General features: G+C 42.3%; 1 protein-coding gene across 1 annotated transcript in view; it reads right to left on the reverse strand.

The window, feature by feature from the left end:
- Positions 1-9,037: 9,037 nt before the first annotated feature.
- pou2af2 (POU class 2 homeobox associating factor 2) overlaps positions 9,038-27,462 on the reverse strand; it is a 59,733-nt gene continuing 41,308 nt past the window's right edge. The window contains exons 3-5 of the mRNA XM_052039723.1: positions 16,450-16,495; positions 14,077-14,384; positions 9,038-9,475 (exon numbers count right to left, since the gene is read on the reverse strand). Coding sequence (XP_051895683.1) covers positions 9,038-9,475; positions 14,077-14,384; positions 16,450-16,495 — 792 coding nt within the window. The remainder of the gene's footprint in view (positions 9,476-14,076; positions 14,385-16,449; positions 16,496-27,462) is intronic.

Genomic DNA, 27,462 nt, shown 5'->3' on the forward strand with positions numbered 1-27,462 from the left:
GGAGCAAGAGTAGGCCATTAGGCCCCTCAAACCTGCTTCGCCATTTAATAAAATCATGGCTGATTTGATTGTAATCTCAACATGACATCCCTGTCAATCCTTCTAATCACATCCTTCTTATCAAATATCGCTGTCTTAAAAATATTTAAATACTCTGCTTCCCTTGCCCTTTCAGGAAGAGAATTTCATCAACTTTGAGAGAAGAAAATTCACCTCATCACTGCCTTAAATGACAACTCATTATTTTTAAATTGTGACCTCTTGTTTTAGATTCTCCCACAAGAGGAAATGTTCTCCACAGTCACTTTGTCAAGAAACCCTCAGGATCTTATATCCCCCCCCCCCCCTAAACTCAAGCGGATATAAGTCCTGACTGCCTAGCCTTTCCTCCTAAGGAAACCCATCTATTCCAGGCATTAGAGTAGAGGGCAAGAGCCAGCAGCTTTATTTTTAAAAGTTGCTTCTGATTGGCTAAGGGTGTGGTAACTCAGCCAATCAAACAAGGGCAGGGTCTAGTAGTGTGGCCATTTTGTAGTGTACATTTTGACAGGGGCTGCTGTCTAGTCAAAGTGTCGCTGGTCGTCTCAGTGTGGGGTTTGGTGAATACTGGGCCTCTTGTGACGTGGGCAAGCGACCCTAGGGTAAGGTTTTTCTACTACTTCCTAAGCTAGTCAAACTCTTTCCTCAAAGCTCTTAGACACGGCAGGTGAGCTCAGACTTGCGTCATGCTCCTCCTGCGCAATGTGGGAACTCGGAGGCTGCCAGTGTCCATGATGGCTGTGTGCAGGAAGCGTGTGCAGCTGTGGCTCCTGACAACCTGCATGACAGCACTGGAGCTGTGCATGAATTCACTTTGGAGTGTCTGTGATGCTGTGACTATTGTGGATAACATGTTTAGTGAGTTGGTCACACTGCAGTTTAAGGGTCTAAGGAAAGGTAGGGAATGGGTGACCAGCAGGCGGAACAGTAGCAGAAGGTAGTGCAGGAGTCCCCTGCAGTCATCTCCATCCAAAACAGATATATGGCTTTGGGTACTGTTGGGGGAGATGGCTCATCGGGGGAAGGCAGCAGTAGCCAAGATTATGGCACTGTGAGTGGCTCTGCTGCACAGGAGGGCAGGAAAAAGAGTGGCAGAGCTATACTGGTAGGGGATTCCATGGTGAGGGCAATAGACAGGAGCTTCTGTGGCTGCAAATGCAACTCTTGGTTGGTGTGTTGCCTCCTTGTTGCAAGGGTCAGTGATGTCTCAGAGCAACTGCAAGGCATGCTGAAATGGAAGGGTGAGCAGCCAGTTGTTGTGGTGCATGGTTTAGAGAATGATCTAGGGAAAAAGTGGGATGAAGTCCTACAAGCTGAATTTAGGGAGCTAGGAGATAAAAGGTAGGACCTTGGAGATAGTTATCTCAGGATTGCTCCCTGTGCCACATGCTAGTCAGAGTAGGAATAGCAGCACAGTTAGGATGAATATGTGGCTTGAGCAGTGGTGCAGGAGGGAGGGTTTCAGATTCCTGGGGCATTGGAACCGGTTCTGGGGGAGGTGGGACCAGTACAAACCAGACGGTCTACACCTGGGCAGGACTGGGATCAATGTCCTAGGAGATTATTTGTTCGTGCTGTTGGGGAGAGTTTAAACTAATATGGCAGGGGGATGGAGATCTGTGTAGAAAGACAGAGGGAAGAAATGCAGAGACCAGAACAAAAGTTAGAAAAGAGTGGAACACAGAAAAATCAAATGCAAAAGACAAAGATTATTAGATTCTAAAAGGACAATGAGTGTAAGGGCTCTTTATCTGAATGCCTGTAGTATTTGAAATGAGGTCAGTGAACTTGTGGCACAAATCAATACAAAGGGGTATGATTCAGTGGCCATTACAGAAATGTGGCTGCAGGGTGGAGACGACTGGGAATTAAATATCCAGGGATATCAAGTAATACGGAAGGATAGGAAGGGAGGTGGGGTAGCGCTCTTAATTAAGGATGAGATCAGGGTGATAGTGAGAGACGATATAAGATCCAAAGAGCAGAACGTTGAGTCCATCTGGGTAAAGGGAAAAAAATCATTAGTGGGAGTTGTCTGTAGGCCACCAAATAATAACATTACAGTGGCACGGGCAATAAATATCTGATGCATGTAAGAATGGAACAGCAGTTGTCATGGGGCATCTTAACTTGCGCATAGATTGGGCAAATCAAGTTGGTCAAGACAGTCTTGAGGAGGACTTCATAGAATGCATCCATGACAGCTTTCTTGAACAGCACGTTAGCGAACTGATGAAGGAACATGCTATCTTAGATCTGGTCCTGTGCAATGAGACAGGTAAAATTAACAACCTTGTAGTTGGGTATCCTCTTGGAAAGAGTGATCACAGTATGATTAAATTTCTCGTACAAATGGAAGGTGCAATAGTTCTATCGAAAACCAGTGTATTATGCCTAAATAAGGGAGAGTACAAAGGGATTAGGGAGAAGTTGGCTAGCATAGACTGGGAACACAAGCTATATGGTGGGACAGTTGAGGAACAGTGGAAGACTTTCAAGAAATTTTTCACAGTGCTCAACAGAAGTGTATTCCAGTTAAAAGCCAAGGACAGTAAGAGTGGGAAGAGCCAGCCTTGGATAACTAAGGAAATAAAGGAAGGCATCAAATTGAAAGCTCCTGTATACAAAGTCGCAAGGACTAGTGGGAAACTGGAAGATTGGGAAAACTTTAAAAAGCAACAAAGAGCCACCAAGCAAGCAATAAGGAAAGGGAAGGTAGATTACAAAAGTAAACAAGCACAAAAAATAAAAACAGATAGTAAAAGTTTTTATTATTTATATAAAGTGGAAAAGAGTGGCTAAAGTGAACATAGGTCCCTTGGAAGATGAGAAGGGGGAATTAATATTTGGTAATGCAGAAGTAGCCAAGGCTTGGAACAATAATGTTGTGTCTGTCTTCTTGGTGGAGGACACATTTAATGTGCCAAAGAGGTGATATGGATACAATGGGTGGTAAAGAGGTAGTGATGAGCAAACTAGTGAGTCTAAAGGTAGATGTCCCCTGGTTATGATGGGATCCATGCCAGGGTACTGAAAGAAATGACAGAAGTTATAGTAGGGACATTTGTAATGATTTACCAAAATTCTCTGGACTCTGGGTAGGTCCCGGCGGATTGGAAGACTGAAATCACACCACTGCCTTTTCTAAAAGAAGATGTAGAAGGCAGGTAACTATAGGCCGGTTAGCTTAACATCTGCAGTCAGGAAATTGCTTGAGTTTATGATTAAGGAAGAAATAGCAAGACATCTGCATAGAAGTGGTTCCACCAGGCAGACACATCATGGATTCAGGAAGGGCCAGTCCTGTTTGACAAACTTATTGAAATTCTTTGAGGATATAACGAGCACAGTGGATGGAGGGGAACAGCTGGATGTTGTACATTTGGATTTCCAGAAGGCATTCGATAAGGTGCCACGTAAAAGACTTATCCATAAGATAAGGATGCAAGGAGTTGGGGGTAATGTATTAGCATGGATAGAGGATTGGTTAACTAATAGAAGGCAGAGAGTTGGGATAAATGGGTATTTCTCCCCACTCCTTTCTCTTTATCCCCAGCCCTGCCTTCCCCACTCTTTCAAAGACAAGATGTTTTCCTTTCATACTGGTCAAAAGTATCGGTAATTCCATTACCATTTTTAAGATGCAATCAACTTACAATTATTTTTATAATTGCATGATTAATTATGGTTAAAGTTTTAAAATCACTTAACCTGAATTATAATACTACAGAATATTGATAATGCTGTTACATTAGGTTGTAATGTTATGTTATTAAAAATGTTGCTAATAGCCAATAACAAGAGTTACTTTCTGCCAATGAGCACAATTTTGAGTCTATCCCTGGATTTAATTGCAACAGTGCAGTCACCTTAGTTAAGAGTGAATTGTTCTAGAAGAGAGAAAGAAAAAAGCTTCAATTCCATCTTTTAAAATGTTAATGTTATTGGAAGAGCTGCATCTTATCTGCAGCTCTTGAGAGGGCGTATCTTTTATTTGCTGTCTTACCAAAATTAAATATGTGAATACAAGGAATGCATTTCATTATTTATAGCAAGTAGATAAAATGCTCCCTCTTGCGCCAGCTCTTGCATTTTGCCAAAGCCATTGACTAGACTTTGACCAAAAAATGAGCTGTTATTGAAGAACATTTCTGCATTTCATTTCGCATGTCAATGTTTAATTATCCGAAGAGGTAAAAAATGAAGTACATCTTCACAATTCTATGTATTGAATAATTGTTACAATTGTTAGGTTTTTTTTGTATAACTAAGCCTCTAATGTTATTGCAAATGTATAATAAGGGAATTAGAACTGATTTCTGGAAAATGAAGTCAGATTTAAATATAAGTGACATTTTCCATGAAAGAGAAAGATACCAACTAATTAGAGATGGATAAGAAAATGCTGTATTAATGATTGGCCCAGTAGTTTCAAATTGCATCCATTAGATTCCCACACAGATATGTTCAAATCCCATCTCACTTGTCCCTTTCAGCTCGTTTGCTGTAGTTCTGAATGTAGCCACTAGATGGAGCACCACGCAAAATGTAGGATGGCACCAACAACTAAGAGACTTGCACATTGTATTTTATTGAAACCAGACTATTTATGTATGTATTTTCTTGAGTGCAAAATCTGAAGATCTTGCCAATGCATAGTCGTAAATGCCAGGACCCAAGTCATTGACTGATTCACCCAAGCATGGGAGAGAATTGGCCTTGTGATAAAAGTCCATGATATAGATTCTCCACCAACCCAATCTACTGCACAACACTGCTCCCCCACCCCCTCCACCACTGCCATAAATGTCCATTGAGACCCTAGGAAACATGGATCACTTTCCATCTGTAGAGGCCATCTCTCCACAAAGGACAACATTAGTGATGATACTCTTCACTTCCTGCAATGTGCCAGCACTGCCCTTAGTCTCCTGAGGAAAAGAGTTTGAAGAACAAGACCTCAAACCCAGCACTAAGCTCACAATATACTGGGCATCAATGATCCCTGCCCTTCAGTGTCTCTCAGAAACCAACGATAATCACCTCGAAACACGGGAGAGTTGCTGCCAGCATTGTATCTGAAAAATGTTCTAGATCCATTGGTGAATCAATATCCTCTCGCAGGCCAACGTCCCCAGCATTGACTCTCTAACTTCACTCAGCCAGCACCGATGGATAGGCTATGTCATTCACATCCCTGACATTGGACACCTAAGCACACACTACTCCATCACAACCAGAAGATACCTGGAGGACCGAGTAAACATTCCAAGGATGTTCTCAAGACCTCCTTCTAAAATGTAGCATCCTCACCAACTTGTGAGAGTCCTTGGTCCATGATGGTTAGAGTGGAGAAGGACCGTCCATGAAAGCAGTGAGACCACTGAGTCTCTCCAATGGAAGCCAGCAAAGGCCAATCGAAAACAAAAGAAAGAGCACAGAACATGGGAATTGTTACAAAGGTTTCCACTGACTAAGGAACAGCAACTCAGAATGAAGCCCCATGTGTGGAATCCTAGCTCTTTCCCAGTTCTAACAAAGGGACTTCAACCTGAAACATTAACTCTTTCCCTTTGCACAGATGCTGCCTGACCTCGTGAGTGCTTCCAGCATTTTCTGTGTTTTTAATTTTCAAAGTTCAGAACATCCCACCCACCCTATCAATCACCACATGTGATAGAGTCACAGCAGCTCCTTCAGAACTCAAGTGGAAGTCACATTTGACCCAAGAGAAGAAAGTAAATCCAGACATGACCTCAAGAGCTGTTGCTTTACCTTATGGTAAAACCAGTTTCTCTAGGTTTCACCAGTTTTGAAATGCACAATTTAAACTTGCGCATGGATTCCCTTTATGTCTTGTGCATGTGGAGGTCTGTTACTGGCTTCCGTGGCCTGGTAATAGCTGCATAGTCCAGTGTGGACTGGTTACGGGAGTTTCCATCAGCTACTCAGAACAAGGTGCCATGGATAGAATCCTCACTTCTGAGTCAACTCCACTGGAATTCAAAACTAAATCAGTAAAGTTGTTTCCCATGTAGTTCAGCATCTTGCTTTGATAAGTGTTTATTCTCCTTCATTAATTACACAATTGCTTGAAAATTATTTACAGAAGATCTAAGTCATAGATTTATCACCACTTTCCATCATAAATCTAACTTAAAGCTACAATAAAGATTTGTAATGATTTTTTAAAATTTGCAATGAGAGCATCAAAGCAGGCAGCTGTCATAAGGTAATACCTGAACACCATCATTCCCACTGCAATGGGTAGGAAGGTAGTTGCTCTCAGTAAGTACATCAGTCGCCTCTGGAAGGGAAGTCCAGTGTCACTGAAGGAACGGCTTGGTACTTGAATTTGGTTCTTTAGTGTGGGGGTGGAAATTTGATTTTGAGCAAGCGATTTTGGGGAGTGACTTTGATTATTCAGTGACCAGCAACATGGGTGTAGACAACTGCCAAATCATAGAGAATAAAATGGGGCAAGCCAGTCATCAGCCTGCTTCAGGTATGTTATCATCAGCTTTTGTGGGAAGCAGTAAAAGTTAAAGTGCCTCATATTCACGTGTTAATTTTATTCACCCACAGGATACAAGCATGCTTAATTGCCATAACTGAGTAGTAATTTCAACAGACAGGTTGACCACACTGCTGGGGGTTTGGAGTCACGTATATGTAAGGTCTCAGATTTCTCAACCTGAAGGACATTATTGGATTGTCATTTGGCCCACTAATTTCATGGCTGCAGTCAATAGCACCAACTTTTACTCCAGACTTTATTTAAGACAACTTTTGCAGTTGCTGTAGCAAGATTTGAACTCGTTTTTTCCAGATCATTAGTCGAGGCTTCTGGATTATATGTGCGGTAACAGAACCACAGAGGCATTACTTCTCTCTGACTGCATCCAAGTAGCTGTGCTTGCAATTCTGTAACTTGTGGGTAGCCTAATGCTCCCTATGCTCTCCCATCACACAAAGACATCAAGCATTCACTAATCAGGTGGGGTGTGACTGTGCACTTGCCATCTGCCACAATCAAACATCAGCCATTTTCCAGACTTTGGCACAGTGAAATCACTTTTCTCCCCCAACAATAATATTTGCATTTAAAATTTCTGCTATTGGTGTAACTGAACAAACAAAAATAATATGCAGAGATTGATAAACTGTCCATGTGTTGACCCACACAGTATCTTGATACGGACCAGATTTTCTCCCAAGTATGCACACAGTCTATCAAAAACTAGAGGGCATAGGTTTAAGGTGAGAGGGGAAAGGTTTAAAAAGGACCTGGGGAGCAACTTCTTCACCCAGAGGGCTGGTGCGTATGTGGAACAAGCTGCCAGAAGAAATGGTTGAGGCAGGTACAATGACGACATTTAAAAGACACTTGGACAGGTACTTGGGTAGGAATGTGATATGTGCCAAACACGGGCAAATGGGACTAGCTTAGATGGAGATCTTAGTCAGTATGATCGAGTTGGGCCGAAGGGCCTATTTCTGTGCTGTGTGACTCTGACTCCAAGTACTGTGCGAATGTGAGGGATGAAAGGTGATTTCTGGAATTGTTGCCAACTGTGCTTTGCCCTTGGATTTGTCCAAGAGTTAGGCAGGCCACAAACTTCTGTACTTTGTCAGCACGTACTCTGGGAGACCTGTCTGCCGAACCGGTGACACAATAGGCCTGGTGTAGGAACAGCAAATCACTCAGTTCAATGGGAGTGAAAAGCCAATGAAGTAGAATGATAAAGCAGGTAAAGCACTTAAAAATGCTTAAAAGCCATAGTTTTAATTATTTTAACCTTTTCAATTTTTAAAAATAATTTTTAGCATTTGTTATCGGTTTGACTTATTTTCAATTGTTATTGAATGTTTCTTTATGTCAAAGATCTTCAGATACATTCAAAATTATTTGGTAGCTTTGACAGCTGGCTCAGGCAGCGGTTTGACCTTGCCACCAATTTTAGCCACATGATGGAATTTACATCGAGGATGAGGGTAGGTACAGCTTCTGCAAGGTTCTCTCCTTGGGATGTGCAGAAGGTAAGGATGGGCTTAGCAAGTACATGGAGGCTTACTACCCCCTTCTCAAGGCCAATGAGGGATGGGCAATAAATGCTGGCCCTGCCTATAATGTCCAAATAAAGGAAATGAATAAAGAAAGGGTATTGTCAGATTGTGGCTGGATGGGATGATTCCGACTCAGCTGGGGGAGGTCATGTTAGTGAACATGGTAAGATTCGACTCACTGGCTTCATGAGATGGTGGGCATGGAGCTGAGGCAGTGAGCTGTCTACCAGCCTCTGGATGCGTCTGCTGAGTGTCTGCAGTATTTGCCATAGGCTTAATAATTATGTAACAAATAGCTCGATGGCCCCCTTCACATTCTCCATTCTGCAATAAGGTCGTGGCTGACCTGACCTTGACCTCAATTCCATTCTGCCTGTTCCCCATAACCCTTGATTTCCCTTTGATTCAAAAATCTATCTTGGCGTTGAATATACTTCCAGAGAGTCTCCACATCTCCCTTGTATTAACAATTCCAAAGCCTCATGATCCCCTGAGAGAAGAAAAACCTACCTTAAGTGTATGACCCCCTAATCTGAAATTCTCACCCCCACCCCCACCAATTCTGGAATCCCCCCCATGAGGGGAATCATCTTCTCAGGTTCTTGGATCTGTTGGCACTTTGTAAAGTAGTGTACCGAGCCAGGCTCACTTACCTGTACTCTGTACAAAGCCCAAAGTTAATGTAATTGAAACGAATATTTATGTTGCACACCTTTAGGTCTGATTAAACTATTTACTTCATAATTCTATGGCTGCATCAGATATGTACAATGTCTTTGCCCAACAATCACACGTCCTTTCCTAATTAAGACTAAAAGTGGATTCATTTTTAATCTATTCCTCCCTCAGAGAAAGCATACTACAGCCTGGCGTAAACATCTCCAACCCTTCATCTAACTAGATTTACAACCTATTGGGCAACCGAGACTTTTTAATAGGTCCGCCTAACTTCATACAAAGGCCAGCTGGTGCTGGTATCTTCTTTTGCCCAAGAGGACATGTCAAGCATGGAAGTGGCTGTGGTGTCCGCTGATTCTTCGGATGAGAGATGGATGGTCTTGGCCGCCAGCTCCGAGGGTACAGTCATGAATGGGGCGCACCCGTAGGCTGAGGTGACTGGGTAACCGGAGCTGAAATGCATCTCCTCCAGCGGGTGAAGAGAGTAGGGCTGGGAACTCTGGCTTGGCCCGCTGCTGTTCCGAGAAATACTCTTGTACTGGGATGGAGAGGCAGAGTCAGTGTCAGGCAGGGAGTGGTTGCCATGGTGCTGTGATTGACAGTTAGCTGCTGTTGCCTGCATTTGCTGGAGCGTGTCGCAAATTGCGTCGCCCTGGCTGACAGTTTCTTGCACACTGTCCCAGGAGTCTCTCTGCAGAACAAAGCAGGTGTAGGTTATAAAACATCACGGCACTCGAGAACATTTGACATTTGCGAACATTACAGCACTTAATAAGCATCTGGAATAGCACTTGAATCACCAAGACATAGAAGGCTATAGAGCAGGTGCTGGTAAATGGGATTAGTATAGATAGGTACTTGATGGTCAGCATAGACAAGATGGGCCGAAGGGCCTGTTGTGCAACTCCATGACTGTGTCGCTATTATAACACAAGCTGTGGAAACACTTCATGGCTAACTTTACAAAGGCAAAGTTTGGATTTCTAAAGCACTTTTCACATCCCATTCGATGTGTCACACAGTTCTCTACAGTCAATGAAATACCTTTAACGTGATGTCGCTGTTGTCGGAAGGCAGCAGCCAATTCACACTCAGCGACTCCCACAGACAGCGATACCATCAAGATCAGATAACCTGTTTTAGTAACACTGATTGAAATGCAAAATATTGGCCAGGATGCCAAGGGTATTGACCCTACTCTTTGAAATAATGGCAGCAATTTTTTTTAACTCCATTGCTGTCTGTGGAAGAAAGCAGACAGGACCGTGGTACAGTGTTTCATCTCAAAGATGGCACTTCCGATGGTTCAGTGCTCATGCTTCTGCAATGGGATTTGAACCCACAACTTTCTGACTCAAAAGTGCAAGTGATAACAATTTAACCCTGCCAGCTGGCAGTGTCAGTGAATAAATACATGCCTAGGAATTGACCAAGACCTTTTCTAGTGTGTTAAATGGCCACTTTACAAAAGACCAAAGAGCTTTCAGTCCAAGGCCTCACCAATGGGAACTTCAACAGTGCACAAAACCCAAGACAGAGTACACAACTGGATGGGGGGTTAGAGGAGGAAAGATTATTTCTTCACATACAAGGGGAATTGGGATTCCAGGCCTGGGGCTAATGTCCAGGATTCATGGGATAAAGAGCCAAATGTTGGCAGATGGAGGGGGTGGGGCGGATGTCAATGCCAATTGGTGTTCAGAGGGGTCAGGACAGCGGTTGGCAGCTGTGGACCATTGCAGGAGTGCGGTTATTCTCAATCAGGAGAAGGGACAGGTAGTCAGTGTGGGGAGAGTTGGTCATCAGGTTGAGGATTGATAGTTGGGGATTGGCAGGGGTAACAGGGGTGTTGGGGGCAGCAGGTAGATCAATGAATAAAGGGGGACATAAGGCAAGGGTTACGTTTTGGGGTCTTTGGTGGAGAAGTGACCCAATGGAGAACCAGATATGTGCAATATTAATCCTTCTAACATCATCACAAATATTAAAAATACTTAATAGTGCCTTTATGACATTTTTTGCTCACTGTGTTAATATAGGTTCTGATTTGCCTAGTTAAGTGCCATGACTCAGTGAGCAGTGCACTCTCCTCTAAGTCATTACTGTGGGATTGAAGTCCCATTTGTAGGTGCTGTCTTTCTGATGAGACATTAAACTGACCCTGTCTGCTCGCCGAGTATAAAAAAATTCCAAGGCACCATCCCCATAATGCCGCCTCAAAATCTATCCTCCAAAAACCCCACTGAAAAAAAGAGTATGGCCTCTAGGAAATTGCTATTAATGGGATCTTGCTGTGCAGAATTAGCTGCTGCTTTTAAACAGTGATTATTCTTCCACAGTTCAGAATAATTCCACAGTTCCTTCGCCCAACACCTCCTCAGTTCCTACACATAGACCCCTGTTGGGTGTGTCAATGTGTGGATATAACCTCAGGGCAGGTCTTGTGCTTTTGGGCAGTGGCTCTGTGATCGAATACCCTGCTGATACTCAATGCCGGGGTCGCATCAGAAGTGGCCACTCAGACAACTACCGGGTGACTGATTGTTCTGGAGTCAACAAAATCCAGATTGATTGAGGAGAAAATTGGTGTAAAAAAGGGGGAGGAATGAAACAGATTTAATCTTCAAAACCATTCTTCATAGATGAAAGCCATTGTGCCCAGTGAGTCTCTGCTATCTCCTAGAGCAATCTCATCAAGCTCGTTCCCCTATCTACTTCCATGTAACCTATCCTCCCACACACGCCACTAATAATTCCCAGATTTTCCTATTACCCACCTACACTCGGGGCAATTTACAGTAACCAGTCAACCTAACAACCAGCTGATCTTTGGGACGTGGGAAGAAATCAAAGCATCCAAGGGCAACCCACACAGTTACAGGAGAATGTGCAAACTCCACACAGACCACACCAGAGGTCAGGATCGAACCTGGATCACTGGAGCTGTGACATAACTGCACTCGCTACAGTGGTACCGTATCATCCACCAGACATTAATATAAGAAGATCACTCACAACCCCAATGAGGAATTCAGGAGAAACATCTTTGCCCAGAGATTACTCAGTATCTTCTGTTGAATTGGATGGAATCTCTTAAAGGGAAGCAAAATAACAATGAGGGAGAAAGGAGTAAGGCTCAATGGGGGAGGCTCAAATCTGGACAAGTTGGGTTAAATAGGGTGATTTTGCGCTATAATTTGATGCAACTTTAATATTTTACTGTCTTCAACTGTTAATTGAAGAGGCTCAATTATTCCCTTGATGTGGTTCTTGCCTTCGGCACTGAGAGAGCTCCCATAATTAGCCACCTGATGGCCTAACACAGGACGTGCAGGATGTTCTTGAAATGAATAATATTTTACAGGTGAATATGTGAATATCTCTGCCATTGCACTCCATTACACAGGTGTGTAGCTCTCTGAAAGCGATATGGAGAGTTAGGTACAAAGTAAGGTCTTAAACTGTATTTACCAATATCATCAGAGTTGATTCATCTGCCAAATATTTTAATGTTTTTAAGTATCTAGAAGATATTGAAGGATGTGCTGTATATCTAAAAACACTTCATGATTTTGCCTGGGGTCATTAACGTTTCTTCAGATACCTCAATTACTGCTGACATTTTGCAGACTGTTCTTTACTTATATTAAACTACAAATTAAACTAGTAATCACCCTGCTGATTTACTGCCCCTCCACTCTCAAAACAGTATTTTGAATATTTTGGGTTGTTCTGTGTGGCTTACGCCTTCTGTTCTGGCCTTGCAGTAGTTTATCATCCACGTATTTCTGAACAGTTTCTCCATCATTCACCTCCCTCAGCATTAAGCCTATTAAACCAGATTAACTAATGGAATTGTGTTTCTCGCTGCAATTGAGTTACAGGTTTCAGGAATTTGCTCCAATGGATTTGTTTCAGTTTAGAAGGCAGAGATGTCATTGGGAATTTGAGATTTCTCTGACACAGATTTCAGCTTCAATTCCAGCTCGTTTATACAAACCACCCAGTAATCAGCCACTGACCTTCACTAAAATCACTAATCATGTTAATTACTTACCTTGAATTATAAACTTAATAGAAAATCAACTATATAACTAAATATATAACTAATTAAATATATTTGGTGGGTGCCTGGAATGCGCTGCCAGGTGTGACAGTGGAGGCAGATACGGTAGAGGCTCTCAGACAGGGACATGAATATGCAGAGAGTGGAGGGATACGGACCACGTGCAGGCAGAAAAGATTAGTTTAATTAGGTGTCATTAGCTTAATTGGTTTGGCACAACATCGTGAGCTGAAGGGCCTGTTCCTGTGCTGTACTGTTCCATGCTTGATGTTAACTGTGACCCAGCAATTCAGATTCAAAGTGAAGGTTAAAAAATATGGGGAGGGGTGTGAAAAAATGTGAAGTAAAAGATGGGAGCAGACTCAGTGTCGTCAAAGGGACAGGCAAAGAGGGAGAATGAGATTGAATAGCTTACTCCATAGGAACAGCACCAATGGGGCAAATTGCTCCCCCAATGCTGTAGCGGTTTTATAATTCCATAATTATAATATTATTTTATAATTATATGACACAGCAAATGGTCTTGGACTAAATGTCCTCCAGCTGGATTGCAAAATGTGGTTGACAGGGTGGGCACAGTGGCACAGCCATTATAGCCACTACCTCACGGCACCAGAGACCCAGGTTCAATCTTGATCTCAGGCACTGTCTGGGTGGAGTTTGCAGCTTCCGCCTGTGACTATGTGGGTTTCCTCCAGGTGCTCTGGGTCCCTCCCGCATCACAAAGACTTGCTGGTTAGCAGATTAGTTGGCCACTGTAAATTTCCCCTTGTATAGATGGCGAGCAGAATCTGGTGGGATTGACGAGAATGTAGGGTTAGTGTAAATGAGTGGTTGTTGGTCGGCACGGACTCAGTGGGCCGAAGGGCCTGTTTCCGTGTTGTATCCCTCAATGACTATGACTCTACATTACCAATTCCCAAATAACTTTTGCCACCATCACATTTAAAGTATAATCATGTTGCTCTGGACATTTAGGTGCTGAGTATCAAAATTTTGGTTCCTTTTTTAACCATAGTTCTAGGACACCTAATATTTAGTAAGGAAGTCCATCAAAGTACAGACCTAAGTGATATTTATGTGTATACTGAACCTCAGCACCTTCTCATTTGAATTTTCCAGTAAGATTTGACTCAGTTCAAGCACACATTCAAAAGCCTTTTGTCAACCTGAAGCTTATTAGGACAGGTTAGCCACAAACAGAGGCAAGGTGGGGGTTTACGTACCAACAGGAAATGAGATGACTCATTGGGAAAAGAAGGGATGAGAGGCGTGAGAGGTTGAGGCGTGAAGATGGAACTTGTTGCAGATGGGAAAGTCGGTGTGCGGTAATCTCCAAACGTTTCTGTAATGTATGGATCAAACAGATGTTGATACCCAGATACCGCTGGTGGGTCACACCCAAAGGACTTGCTGCTCAGTGAGGATGAGTACACATCTGCTGAGTACTGTTTGGATGAATGGCAATGGGGCAGGTCAGAATCGGATAGATAAGGTCTTCTTACACCATAGTAGCTGGGTATAACATGGGAACCTATTCAAACAGAAATGAAACATGTTATCACTCATTACAGCCAGTCAATGGAACTCAACCTTAATAACTATCACAAAATACTCTAAATAACAACTTAAGGTGATCTTCATTGGCAATAGAGATCAATGTTTTGTGAAATCACTGGCTAGAGGAATCCTTATTTCGTTGAACCGAAGGATTCAATCCAGTTCCAAACATAATTTTTTCCCATTTAGTTTTAGATGTTGTAGAGAATTAGAGACACTGTTTTGGGTAGTTTGAATTTGTCAGGCAGCACGTGCACCATTACCATAGTGCCAAGGTGAATTGAAAGCACACACAAGGGTAGAAATTGATCTGTGGTTGTTTTCTGCCTCAGAATCAATGCAAGGGAAAATGATGGTTTCTGACCAAGCAACCTGATGTTCAAAGGGAATTCATGGTGGGACCTCATCTGAACAACTGAGCAGCGGGAGGCGAGGGCAAGTGGGGGAGGAGGGGTTATTTTCCTGTAATTCCCTGTAACCTGTTCTCTCACACATGTCCATCAACGTGACCCTGACTCCCTCACCTGCACCAGGGATTACTTACAAAGGCCAATTAACCTAACAACCAGTGCCAGTATGTGGGAGAAAACCAGAGCACCCATAGGAAACCCATGTGGTCACGGGGAGAATGTGCACACTCCACACAGAAGGACGGGAGCTCAGGATGGAGCCCAAGTCACTGGAGCTGCGAGGCAGCTGCATTACGTGCATCACTACTGTGCCATCTCAGATGAGGTCAGATATTGTTGCCTCTTAATGGAGATTCTCCAGCAGAGATCATCCTCCTGCTGTGAAACAATTCTGTGCTGGGATTCTGACAATGCTGTTCCCATTTAACATTGACAGAAAAATATCTATTGGCTGGATTTCCCCTCCCCAGTGGCACTCTGCTCTTCAAAGTGGGTGAGCAGTTTTGGCCCAGAGCATTTAGGTAGAAATCACAACAAATGGTATTGCTATTTACTGAAGCACAAACACTGCATTGCTTGTTTATGTCTTATATTCTGTTATAAATCACGTAGTGAAATGGATAGTCACAAAAATGGTCCTTTCCAAATAATGTCCTTTCCCACATTGCAACAGCAACTATTAATTTGTTATTAATTTATTGAACATAAGGCATTCATGGGTATCCTGGGGGTATAAAATACATGTATTTCCTTCTTTAATGATTTGCATGTAAGGTTATTATAAATTAGATTTTTTATTGTCATCTTATCCCTACGCCTTTTCTACTTTGAGGAATGAAATGCGCTTTCACAAATCATTTACCTGTATTGGCTTCATGCAAGAAAATGATTCATTACAACTGTTCTGGCACAATGTGCTTTAAATGGAATGATGAAGGCATTCTTGGTAAATGTCAGTAATCTATAAATCGCCTTCACTAGTAGGTTTATTTATTGCATATGGTCAACATTGTCTTAACTATGTGTTGCAGTTAAAATGAACATTAGACAGAAACTCAAGGCTCAGTAAGTGATAATTGCTAGCAAGGGCACAACAGAATTACTAGCAGCTTGGATCACAATAATTCTACCATATAAATTCTAAACCTTCTTCTAACCAAGAGCAAGAGTGGAAGCCTGTCGAGTTAGGAACTGATCAGAAAGTAAGGACGACATGAATCATTTCTTGTCTACCACAACCATTCACCAGGACACAGGCATTATTTCTGTTCCACAGTTTTTGGGTTCTTTCACCAATAGTGGTAATGTATGTATGTTCTAGTGCAATATTCAGGAGGAAACCCTCACAGGAGCATGGCCAAGTTTTCTTCCTTACACACAGCTTTTCTTTTTACTGCATCCCAGTGACACCCAACAACCAAATCTGTGTCAGTGTTCAAAAGAGGAGGGAGTGAACACCAGCCAGTTAACCTCAAGACACTACGTTGTACTTTCTGAATTTTTATTTTAGTTTGTGTGAAGGTCTAGTCACCCTCATGGAGGCAGCAAGCACAAAAGAAAAATCCCAAACCATCTGTTAAAGATTCTTCTTTACCACTTTGCAAATATTTGGCAGAAAATTCCACTTACCAGACATTTGGACATAAGTTGATGGTTGGGAAGAGTTAGTTCCTGTCTAAAGAGGAAGGAGAACAAAAAGTTTATTGTTAAATGCAATCAAGAGCATATTCAGCACAACTGATCAACAAGAGTTAGAGCAAGGCATCAACTTGGCAGAATCTCCCATTGCATCAATTTACAATTCAGATCTCTTTATTCTTTTAAACGAGGCAGTCCTCATTTGACGTCTCCCTGGAGTAAATGTGATCAAAGACGGACATTCTGACAAAGACAAGGGCAAGCAGGTGTGATAAAAGGCCACGGGTTTGCTCTGGGTGATAGAATATGGAAGACAGAACATCGAACAGTACAGCACAGAAACAGGCCCTTCAGCCCACCATGTCTGTGCCAACTGTGATGCCAATCTAAACTAATCCCATCTGCCTGCCTCTGATCCGTATCCCTCCATTCCCTGCATCTTCATGTGTCCATCTAAATGCCCCATAAACATTGCTGCTTGTGTCTGCTTCTACCACGTCCCCTGGCAGTGTGTTCCAGGTATCTAACACTCTCTGTGTAAAGAGAAAACTTGCCTTGCACATCAGCTTTAAACATTCCCCCTCGCACTTTAAACCTCTGCCGTCTGGTATTTGACACTTCCATCCTGGGAAAAACATTCTATCTATCCCATCTATGCCTCTCATAATTTTATATCCTTCCATCAGGTTGCCCTTTCAGAGTAAACAATCCAACCTCTCCTTGTAGCTAATACACTGCAGTCCACGGACGTCCTGATGAATCTCTTCTGCACCCTCTCCAAAGTCTCCACATCCTTCCTATAGTGTGGCGACCAGAACTGCACACACTACTCCAAATGTGGCCTAACCAAAGTCTTATACAGCTGCAACGTGACTTGCCAACTTTTATACTCAACGTCCCAACTGATGAAGGCAAACATGCCACATGCCTTCATTATCACCCTATCCCTTTGTGTTGCTATTTTCAAGGAGCTGTGCACTTGTACCCCAAGATCCCTCTGTACATCAATGCTCCTAAGGGCCCTGCCATTTTCTGTATACTTTCCTCAATGATCACTAGTCTCCCCTAAATGAGAAATAAATAGATCAAATGCAGTGGGAGTTTGCCTCAGTGACAGCTTACTCCCCAGAAAGCTAACACTACCCCTTCCTCCTCTACTGGAATCATTTTTATGCAAACATATTAACAGCAGAATTTGCATGCTGCAACAGATAGTGCTTTTAGATGTTGTTGGCTGAGCACTGGGAGCTCTTGCCAGTTATTTGCCTTATGTTCTGCTCTCTTTAAGGAAATGAACCGGTTATCTGGTTAAGGTAACCGTTGTCAAGAGAGCTGCATTTATTGTGAGAGGGTATTCTGAGGATAAACCATCTGTCACCTGACAACGTGAGCCACCAGAAGGGAAAAGGTGAATCAGTCATAGCGTTGGAGCTAGATCCCCTCAAGATTAGAAGGCAATTTGTCCTCAAACCTCTACTTTATGAATTAGTGTGGATGCTTCAACCTCCCATTTTTATCCCTAAATGGGAGAGAATAGACTGGAGGCATGGTCAGGGTTAGAAAGTATCAACAGCAGACAAATTAAAACATAAAGTACTGGACCTCATAAAGATTGAATCTTGGAAGCTAATGTTAGAATTGGTAATATTCTTCTGAAGTGCCTTGGGACATAGTAAAGGAGCTGTACAAATGCAAGTTGTTGTTGTTATTGGAAGTGAAGGACATGTTGTGGGAGTAGGATTTCAGAGATAAATGTGATAGAGCTGTCCGGAAATTATCTTCTCCATAAGCAGATCAAGAATACGAATTTAGCATAGCCACACTCTACCAATTCACATTATGGTTCAATGTAACCAACACTTTACACAGGCTGTTGGAACGACTAACTTCCTGTGCTACCTGTGTCCAGCAGCAATCCTTCTAGTGCAAGATCTCAACACAAACTGGAAAAAACACACACACAGCTGACTCTCATACTATGCTTAACTTCCTGCCACTGCCTGGGTGAGAAGGTGGCGGATGGACTCGATCGCCTGCTTGTTGTGGAATTGTCACCCTTGCATCCACCTGATTTTGTCGCTGGCCTAATAAAATTCAGTTACTTTTTAATTCTGAACTTATTAGTCTTTTGCCTATTTCTGATTTTAATCACTTCACCACTGGTGACATGTTTTTCACTATCTAGGATCTAAGTTCTGGAATTACACCCTCTCAGCCTGAACCCACACACAAATATAGGAATATAGGAACATAGAAACACAAGGACGTTATCTGGTCCCTGAAGCCTGGTCCACTATTGCCTCAGTCATGTCTGAACTGTTACCTTATACCTTCCTTTTCCCCATTTCCATTAACATTTTTTGTTTGACAAAGAACTATCCCAGATCCCAAAAATGAATTGATAAAGCATCTGAAATCAGCAACTGACCTAGAATTAATTGACCAAGTTTCTTCCCATCTCATCTAAGATGCACTTTAAAAACCTACCTCTTTGACCAAGCTTTTGGTCATCTGTTCTAATATCTCCTTATGTGGGTCAGTGTCAAATCTTGGTTCATGATGATGCCCCTGTTTTAAAAGAAAGAAAGTTTTGCATTTATATAGTTGCTTTTCATGGTGCTGGGATGGCCCTGGTGCACCAAAGAATGACTTTTGAAGTGTAGTCACAGTCATAATGCAAAAATGTGGCATTAAAATCACACACTGCCTGCTCCCCAAATAATGATGTCAAATTGGCAGGGAATCTAATTGCCAGCAGCCTTGCATTAATTCCATCGATCTGCTTGAAAATATTGCCATAGGATTTTTTTTACATCCGCCCAAGAGAGCCAACGATATAATGTTCCATCTGAATGGAACCACCTCCAGTGCTGTTATGTTAAAAGTGCTTTGCAAATGAAAATTGTTGTTGCTTACTGAATAACTACAACACAGAAGAAGCCATTCGGCCCATTTGATCCATGCCAGCTCCCAGCAGAGCAATGCCATCAGTTCTCTTCACCCTTTTCTTATCTCCCTGTTGCCCTACAACTCATTCTGTCTCATGTGCCCATCAATTCCCCTTTCTGATTATTTTTCCACTTAACTAAACAAAGTGGTAATTAACTTACTGGCACATCTTTGGGATGGGGGAGGAAACCAGAGCACCCAGCAGAAGCCCAAGTCACAGGGAGAATGTGCAAATTCCACACCGACAATACCCAAGATCAGGATCGAACCTGACTCACTGGAACTGAGGCAGCAGCAGTACTGAGCCAGTGTGCTGCCTTGTTTATAGATTCGTAGATTCGTAGAGTTATACAGCACAGAAACAGGCCCTGAGGCCCAAATCATTCATGCTGAGCAAGGAGCCTGTCTACATTAATCCCATTTGTCTGCATTTGGCCCATATCCCTCTAAACCTTTCCTATCCAGGTACCTGTCTAAATGTCTGTTAAATGTTGTAATTGTAACTGCCTCTACCACCTCCTCTGGCAGCTCATTTCATACACCCTCCACCCTCTGCATTAAAAGCTTGACCCTCAGATCCCTATTAAACCTTAAATCTGTGCCCTCTGGTTTTAGACTCCCCTACCCTGGGTAAGAGACTGACAATCTACCCTGTCTATGCCTCCCATAATCACATAAGCCTCAAGAAGGCCATCCCTTAGACTCCTTCACTCCAAGGAAATCAGTCCCAGTCAATCTAATATCTCCTTATCACTCGAGCCCTCCAGTCCAGGCAACATTCCTGTGAATTGTTTCTGCACCCTCTCTAGCTTAATCACATCCTTCATATAGCATGGAGAGCAGAACTGCACACAATACTCCAACCGTGCCCTAATGAACAATTTGTCCAACTGCAACATGACATCTCAACTCCTATACCCAATGCCTTGGCTGATGAAAGCAAGCCTACCACACGCCTCCTTAACCACTCTGTCTGCCTGTGTTGTCACTTTCAGGGAACTATGTGCTTGGACCTCAAGGTTTCACTGTTCGATAACACTCCCCAGGGCCCTGCCATTCACTCTGCATGTCCTGGCCTGGTTTAACTTTCCAAAATAATTATTTCATTGATGAAGAAGTAGATGAATCATTAACTTATATGAGTAGTTGCAAAGTAAGTACACTGATTTCAATCTGCACTCATTTTGCATATTAAAACTTGAACACCACTCCCCTCTGTTTACCATCCATTAACTTTCATGTGTGTGAAATCACACATACACATCCTTGAGTTGTTAAGTGTGCATCCGTCCTTCACATGTAAAACCATAGAACAAACCTTACATTGAATAAGATTTTTTTTGTGTTAGCAATCTTTCCTAAGATATGTAAAACCTATGCTGTTCCAATTAACTCGTCGGACTCTTTCCCTCATGAGTTTGGGATAGTGGGGGAAGCCATGCAACTCTCTACTGTTGGGCCCTTGGTCTGAGGGTGATGAGGCAATGTGGCACCAACTACTGGTGCCATCTCTCTCTCTCTGTCCATGACAGGCACTTCTTGAAGAAGTATCCTGGGAGATATTTGTCCACTAATCAATACCATGGAGACACATTATCATATAATTTTATGCCTCTGTTTTTAGGGATTTATGCCAAATTGATGCTGCGTTTGCTGACATATTGAGAGTGACCACATACTTCAGATGTAACTCATTTGTTACATGGCCCTTTGGACCATCCTGAAGACATTCTTTGAATGCAATTCCCATTTTGTCCTGCAGAATCACACTGAAAATAACACTCTCAGATGGAGTTTCAATTCTTCCGTTCAGAGAGGACAGCCACACATCCAAGTTCACATTGTACTTGCAAAGATATGAAATAATTAATGAAAATAGCACCAAAAATACACCATGCTTTTTCTTATACTTAGAAAGTGCTGGTGGGGCACCTGCAACTGAGTGGCTTGCTTGGCCACTTTGGTGGACATGTTAAGGGTCAACTACATGGTATGGGTCTGGAGTCACATATGGGCTTGAGTGAGTAAAGACAACAGATTTGTCCCCAAAAGAACACTAGGGAATCAGTACAACAACCTAATAGTTTCTACGGTCACGATTACTAAATCTAGGTATTTTCCCCAAGTTCCAGATTATTAACATCCACATGTCATGGTGGGATTTGAACTCGTGTCTTTCAGTTGTTAATCCAGACTTCTGGGTTACTAGAACAGGAATTTAACTACTGCATCACCACAATTTAAATGCCTACTCACTCAGTGCCATTCTGTATGTTAACTGCATGCCTATTATATACAGTGTCACTGTTCAGTGTTCCATAAACAGAGACCTTTTCCAGTTTCACAACCTCTTATCCGTAACACAATACTCTGATGCAAACACCTTTGCAAGATCTTCACAGCATTTCTGTTTGGATGTACTGTATACACCCAGCTTCCATTGTTGCAGGGTTGATCAGTACTCTGTGCACAAGCCTGTGCACAATGCACACACATTCAGAGTAAAACTGCTGTTTGACCAAAGCACAAAACAAAGCAAATTGAAAGACTGGTTTAAATCTGACCTAATTTTATAGTCAATGAAAACATATTTTAGTTCCAAGTGCCTTGACGTACAAACAGCACCCTTTTCTCAAATCATGCTTGTCATACTCAATGGGGAACCCTTCATGATACACGTGGCATTTCGATACGTGCTTCAGCTTTATTTCAATGTAAACAGTCAAGGAGTTTCCCAGCTGAACGAATGGACCATACTGTTTCAATCTTGGTTTCAATGGGACAAACCAAGCTGGCTCTGGCCTGCTATTCCCTCAGGAACTTGCCCTTAAGTATAGGAACTTGCTGGTAAGTACATTTCTGTCTTATGGAGCATCCAGCAAGGGATCTAAGTCCCTGTTTACATAGAACATAGAACATAGAACAGTACAGCACAGAACAGGCCCTTTGGCCCACAATGTTGTGCCAACATAGCTAATCCCACCTACCTACAGAATGCCCATATCTCTCTATTTTCCTCTCATTCATGTGCCCATCCAAGCCCCTCTTAAAAGCCCCCAATGAATTTGCCTCCACCACCCTATCAGGCAACACATTCCAGGCATCCACCACTCTCTAAGTAAAAAACGTGCCCCTCACATCTGTTTTGAACCTACCCCCTCTCACCTTAAATGCATGCAAATGCATGTTTAATTCTGGAGTTGGAAATTATGAAGCCAAGTTATTTGCTGTTTTCTTGCTTTATGTTTTGAATTATTTATTAGTGTTTTAATGAGTCTTTAATAACATTTAAAAATATCAATAATTTATTTTTCATCATTAAGAGCAGTTTGAACAACTTTTAAATAGCAAGAACTTTTAAAAACTCTCACAAGCTTCACAGACTTTGAGAGGAAACAAAGTTCCACCTCCAGCCTGGTTGCCTGTCAAAGGCTATCGGTGTGTTCCAGGGGCAGGGTCTCAGTGAATACCACCTCAGTCTAGTTGCTCCGAGGTCTTGTACCTTGACTGTCTGACTCTGGGATTGAGATGTTAGGACCATAAGACCCACACATTTGTTCAAGGTTAGTGTGAGTGTAGTGGGGTGAATTTGGTTGGGAGGGTGGGGTCTGAATTGAGTATAATGTACTTACAATCCCAATCTATGCACAACATCATTCAATCTCATCACATGGCACAAAGGGGACATGCAATGTGGTTGACCATCATTTGTTGGCCATCTATAATTATCCTTACAGTAAATGATTTACTCGGCCATTTCACAGGACAGTCAAGAGTCAACCACATTGTGAAGGACCACATACTGCATAATCCAGAACAGATAAGGAAGGCAGATTTCATTCCCTAAAGAACAGTGAACCAAATGGGGCTTTCTGAGCCTCTTTAACTGACACCAATTTCTTAATCCAAATTATTTAATTGTAAATACCTATTTGCCATTGTGTCTCTTGAACATCCATCCAGGCCTTTGCATTACTGGTCCAATAACCAGTATGTTACCAAACCCCTAGAACTTCAGCTCATTGCAGCCCATCATGTGTCCATTAGTGAAGGCAATGTAAGGGAAAAAATAGTGGGAAGTCTTTGAATGTTGTCCATTTCACACCATCATCCTGAAGTATCACAAACCCGTGATTATCTTGGTAGCATTTTTTGATGAACAGAGATAGCAGGACACACTCAGTTCACCAGGAGGCATCTATGTTAAAGCATCAGGTCAAAGACTCTTCAGCAGAACATTTCTGACAAAAGCTGTCTGACCTAAACCATTAACTCTGTTTCTCCTTCCACAGATGCCGCCTGGCTTGCTGAGCACTTCTAGCACTTCTGTTTTTATTTCAGATTGCCAGCATCTGCAGGTTTATTTAAACATTTTCTGTTTGTAATGAACATTCTGCTACACCTCACAAGTAGATACCAAAATGCTCCAGGGAGATTTATTAATAATAACACAGGAGATTAATGCTGGATTTGAGTCCGAAGAACAAAGTTTGAATCCAGTATAGATTGAAGATATAAGGGCCTTCTCTCTACGAGAAGCACACTCACAATGTTTAGGATCAATTGTAATGCAAGGTGTATGTCATCATATCATGTTCCTACAACAACGACTTCTGCTTCCATTTATATAGCTCCTTTAACACCATCATCAGAATATCGCAAGGTACAGGAGTGCTATCAAACGAACACTGGCACTGAGTCACAGAAAGAGATATTAGCACAGACTTAGTCAAGGAGCTTGGTGTTAGAGAGCTCCTTACATAAAGAGACCAAGAGAGGCAACAAAGTTTAGGGAGGAAATTCTAGGGCTTAAGGACTGCAGTAGTGAAAGGCAGAGCTGCTAGAGGCAAGGTGATGGAATTCAGGGATGATCAACCGTGCAGAACTAGGGAATGCAGGTTCCTCTGCAGGTTAGAGAATTAGAGAAAATTGCTGAGAAAGGAAGGGATACGACCAAGGAGGGCTTTGAAAACAAGAGTGAAAATCTCCTTAGCAAGCTTAACCAATTGCTAAGTTATTGGAACAAGCACAAGAGACTTTGGGAGCACGGCATGCTCAGCTTGGGCAGAGTGTAGAATGCCTCCAGTCTTATAGACCATGGAATGAGGGAGACTGGGTAGTGGAGAGAGTTAGCAGCTTCAGATTCCTGGGCATTAATGTCAGATGACCTATCCTGGGCCCAGCATATAGATGCAATCCTGAAGAAGGCACAACAGCATCTCTACTTTCATTGAAGCTTGAGATTTGGCATATCACCAAATACTCAAACTTCCACAGATGCACTGTTGGAAGTATCCTGACTGGTTTCATGATGGCCTGGTACAGCGATTCTAATGCACAGGAACACAAGAGACTGCAGACAGTGGTGGACACAGCCTGGTCTATCACTGAAACAACACCCATTAAAAGCATCTACAGGAGGCGCTGCCTCAAAAGGGCAGCAGTTATCATCAAGGATCCCCATCATCTGAGCCATATACCTCTTCTCACTGCTGTCAGGCAGGAGGTACGAAAGCCTGAAGTCCCACACCACCAGGTTCAGGAGCAACTACTTTCCTACAACCATCAGGTTCTTGAATCGACCTGCGCAACCCTAACCCTCCATCAGCAATGAAACACCTCTTGAACTTGTTTCAGATTGTGTTTTTATTTGCACAAAGGTCTTCTATTGCACAGCCTTTTTCTTCACTGCCTTGTATAACTTATGGATAATTTATGTTCTGTGTGTTGTCTGAATCTATGTGTCTGTGATGCTGCTGCAAGCAAGTTTTTCACTGTTCCTGTAACTCACCGTACTTGTACATATGACAATAAACTCAACTTGACTTAACCTGAACATGTTGGAATGGTTGAGACTCGAGGTAACAAAGGAGCAGATGAGAATTTCAATGGCAGATGGGTTGAGGTGGGAGAGGAGTCATACAACATTAGGAAGATGGAAGAAGACAGCCAGTGTAAATCTCAGTGAATTGCTATATATTCGGATGGGCCACAAGATGACTGATGTGAGGATTTGCTTAGCTGATGCACCTAGGTGGGGCTTTATGCTGCTTTATCCTGAGTGTGCTTTAAAATCACTCCAAAAGATCATATTGAAAAGGGTTCCAGCAGAGAAAAGCATACACTGAAATGTGCAGAATTTTTAGAAGAAGGCTATTGCTCATAACCCCACCATTAAAATAAAAAATGCAAACTGCAGATTGCTACTAACCTAAAACAAAAGTGCTGCAGTTGCAAAGCAGGTCTACAAAGAGAGAAACAGACTAATACCATCCCTTCATGGGAACACAATTCATTTTAAAGTATCTATGCTTTTAATCTTGTAACAAAACAAATAAAGATTTGCATTTCGATAGCACCTCTCACCTTCTTGTCAGTATGCCCCAAAGTGCTTTACAGCTGATGAAGTACTTCCAAGATGTAGTCTCTGATGTAACATGAGCATCTATAAAAATTAGAATCTCTCAGTGTGTGAATCATCTAAGTTCCTGCAACAAATTGACAGCCTTGAAATACAGTTGTCATAAATGTAACGAGAGATTGATTTGTGTTGAGTGCTGCAGGAAGTAAGTCCATACTTGCCAAAATATGCTCGCTGCTCGCTTGTGTCCCTGGTGTTTAAGAAACAGGAACCTCTCCAACAACGTTCAGACTGATCTTGCTTTAAACAAAATGATGTAGCTGCACTGAGACCAAATTTTTTTCTTACCACAGCATTTGTTCTAATTGTTTCTAAAAAGCACACTTTAGAGCAAATAACTATTGTTTATGTAGAACCTAACCCTATCCCTGAACAAAACCCTGCGCCTCTCATAAAGATAATGTACAATAATTGCTCTTTGACCAAGCTTTTGATCACCCGTCCTAATACCTTAAATATGAAATATTGTTTGATAACCCCCTGTGAAGTTTCTTGGGGCATTCTACTTTGGTAAAGGTGCTATATAAATGCAAAATGTTATTTTCATGTTTCAGCAGCCTCTGTTAACACTTTCAGTCCCTTGTGTACCCTTCCAAACTGAAAATATTCATACTGGGTAGCAACAAGGCTCCATGTGTGAATGAAATTTGAGCATTGCTCATTCTTAAAATATATATGTAAGGTAGGAATTTGCACCTGGAAAATGGGAAGAACTTCAGAAAGGCATGATGGAAAAAAGCTGAATATTTAGTTTGAAAACCTGTCTTAGCGACAGACAGAAAAGGAATGCCTGGGGCAGATAGCAAAAATCAAGCAACCAAACAGCATATCCTTAGACAATGAATGGGTATTAACTATTGACAAAATGGCATGGTGCTCAATTCCATCTGATCAGTCCAATGGGAGTAAAACTAATTTTTTGGTCATTAAGTTTACGGTACTGGTGGAAACAGTGTAAATTAGTAGCAGGATAACAGCTTTTTATAGAAGATTCTGAAGCCTTTGTGAGGAATCCATGCCAGCTGAAACCTAACCTCTTGAACTCCGAGAAGAGCGATCAATGCTGGCCAGAGCCTTTGCTCTCAACCTCACTGGAAAGAAGAGAACGTTGGCCAGTGTCTGCCAGAAAATATCTGAGAGCTTAATATAGAAATAGCCAACGTGCATCCTTCCTCCCCAACGCCTAGAGGGTTTTAATGTTGTAAACTATCAATTTAACACCAGTGTACATTAACTTTGTGTGGACAATCTGCTGTCACCAATATGGTCAATTCATTGACCACCCCCCCCCCAATAAAATCCTACACCATGATATTTAATAAGTAGAGTCATAGACTTATAGAGTCATTCAGCGCACGAACAGGCCCTTTGGCCCACCACGGACATACTAACCATCAAATTCTATCTATATTAATCCCCTTTGCCAGCACTTGGTCCATAGCCTTGGCAGTTCAAGTGCTTGTCCAGATGCTCCTCAAATGTTTTGAGAGTATCTGCTTTCACCACGTTCTCTGGCAGAGTATTCCAGATTGCAATCACTCTCTGAGTGAAAAAATTCTTCGTTAGATCCCCTCTAAATCTCTTACTCCTTAATTTAAGATTATGTCCTCTGGTCTTAGGTACCTCTGCCACAG

The sequence above is a fragment of the Pristis pectinata genome, chromosome 27, assembly GCF_009764475.1.
Source record: "Pristis pectinata isolate sPriPec2 chromosome 27, sPriPec2.1.pri, whole genome shotgun sequence".
Classification (NCBI taxonomy): domain Eukaryota; kingdom Metazoa; phylum Chordata; class Chondrichthyes; order Rhinopristiformes; family Pristidae; genus Pristis; species Pristis pectinata.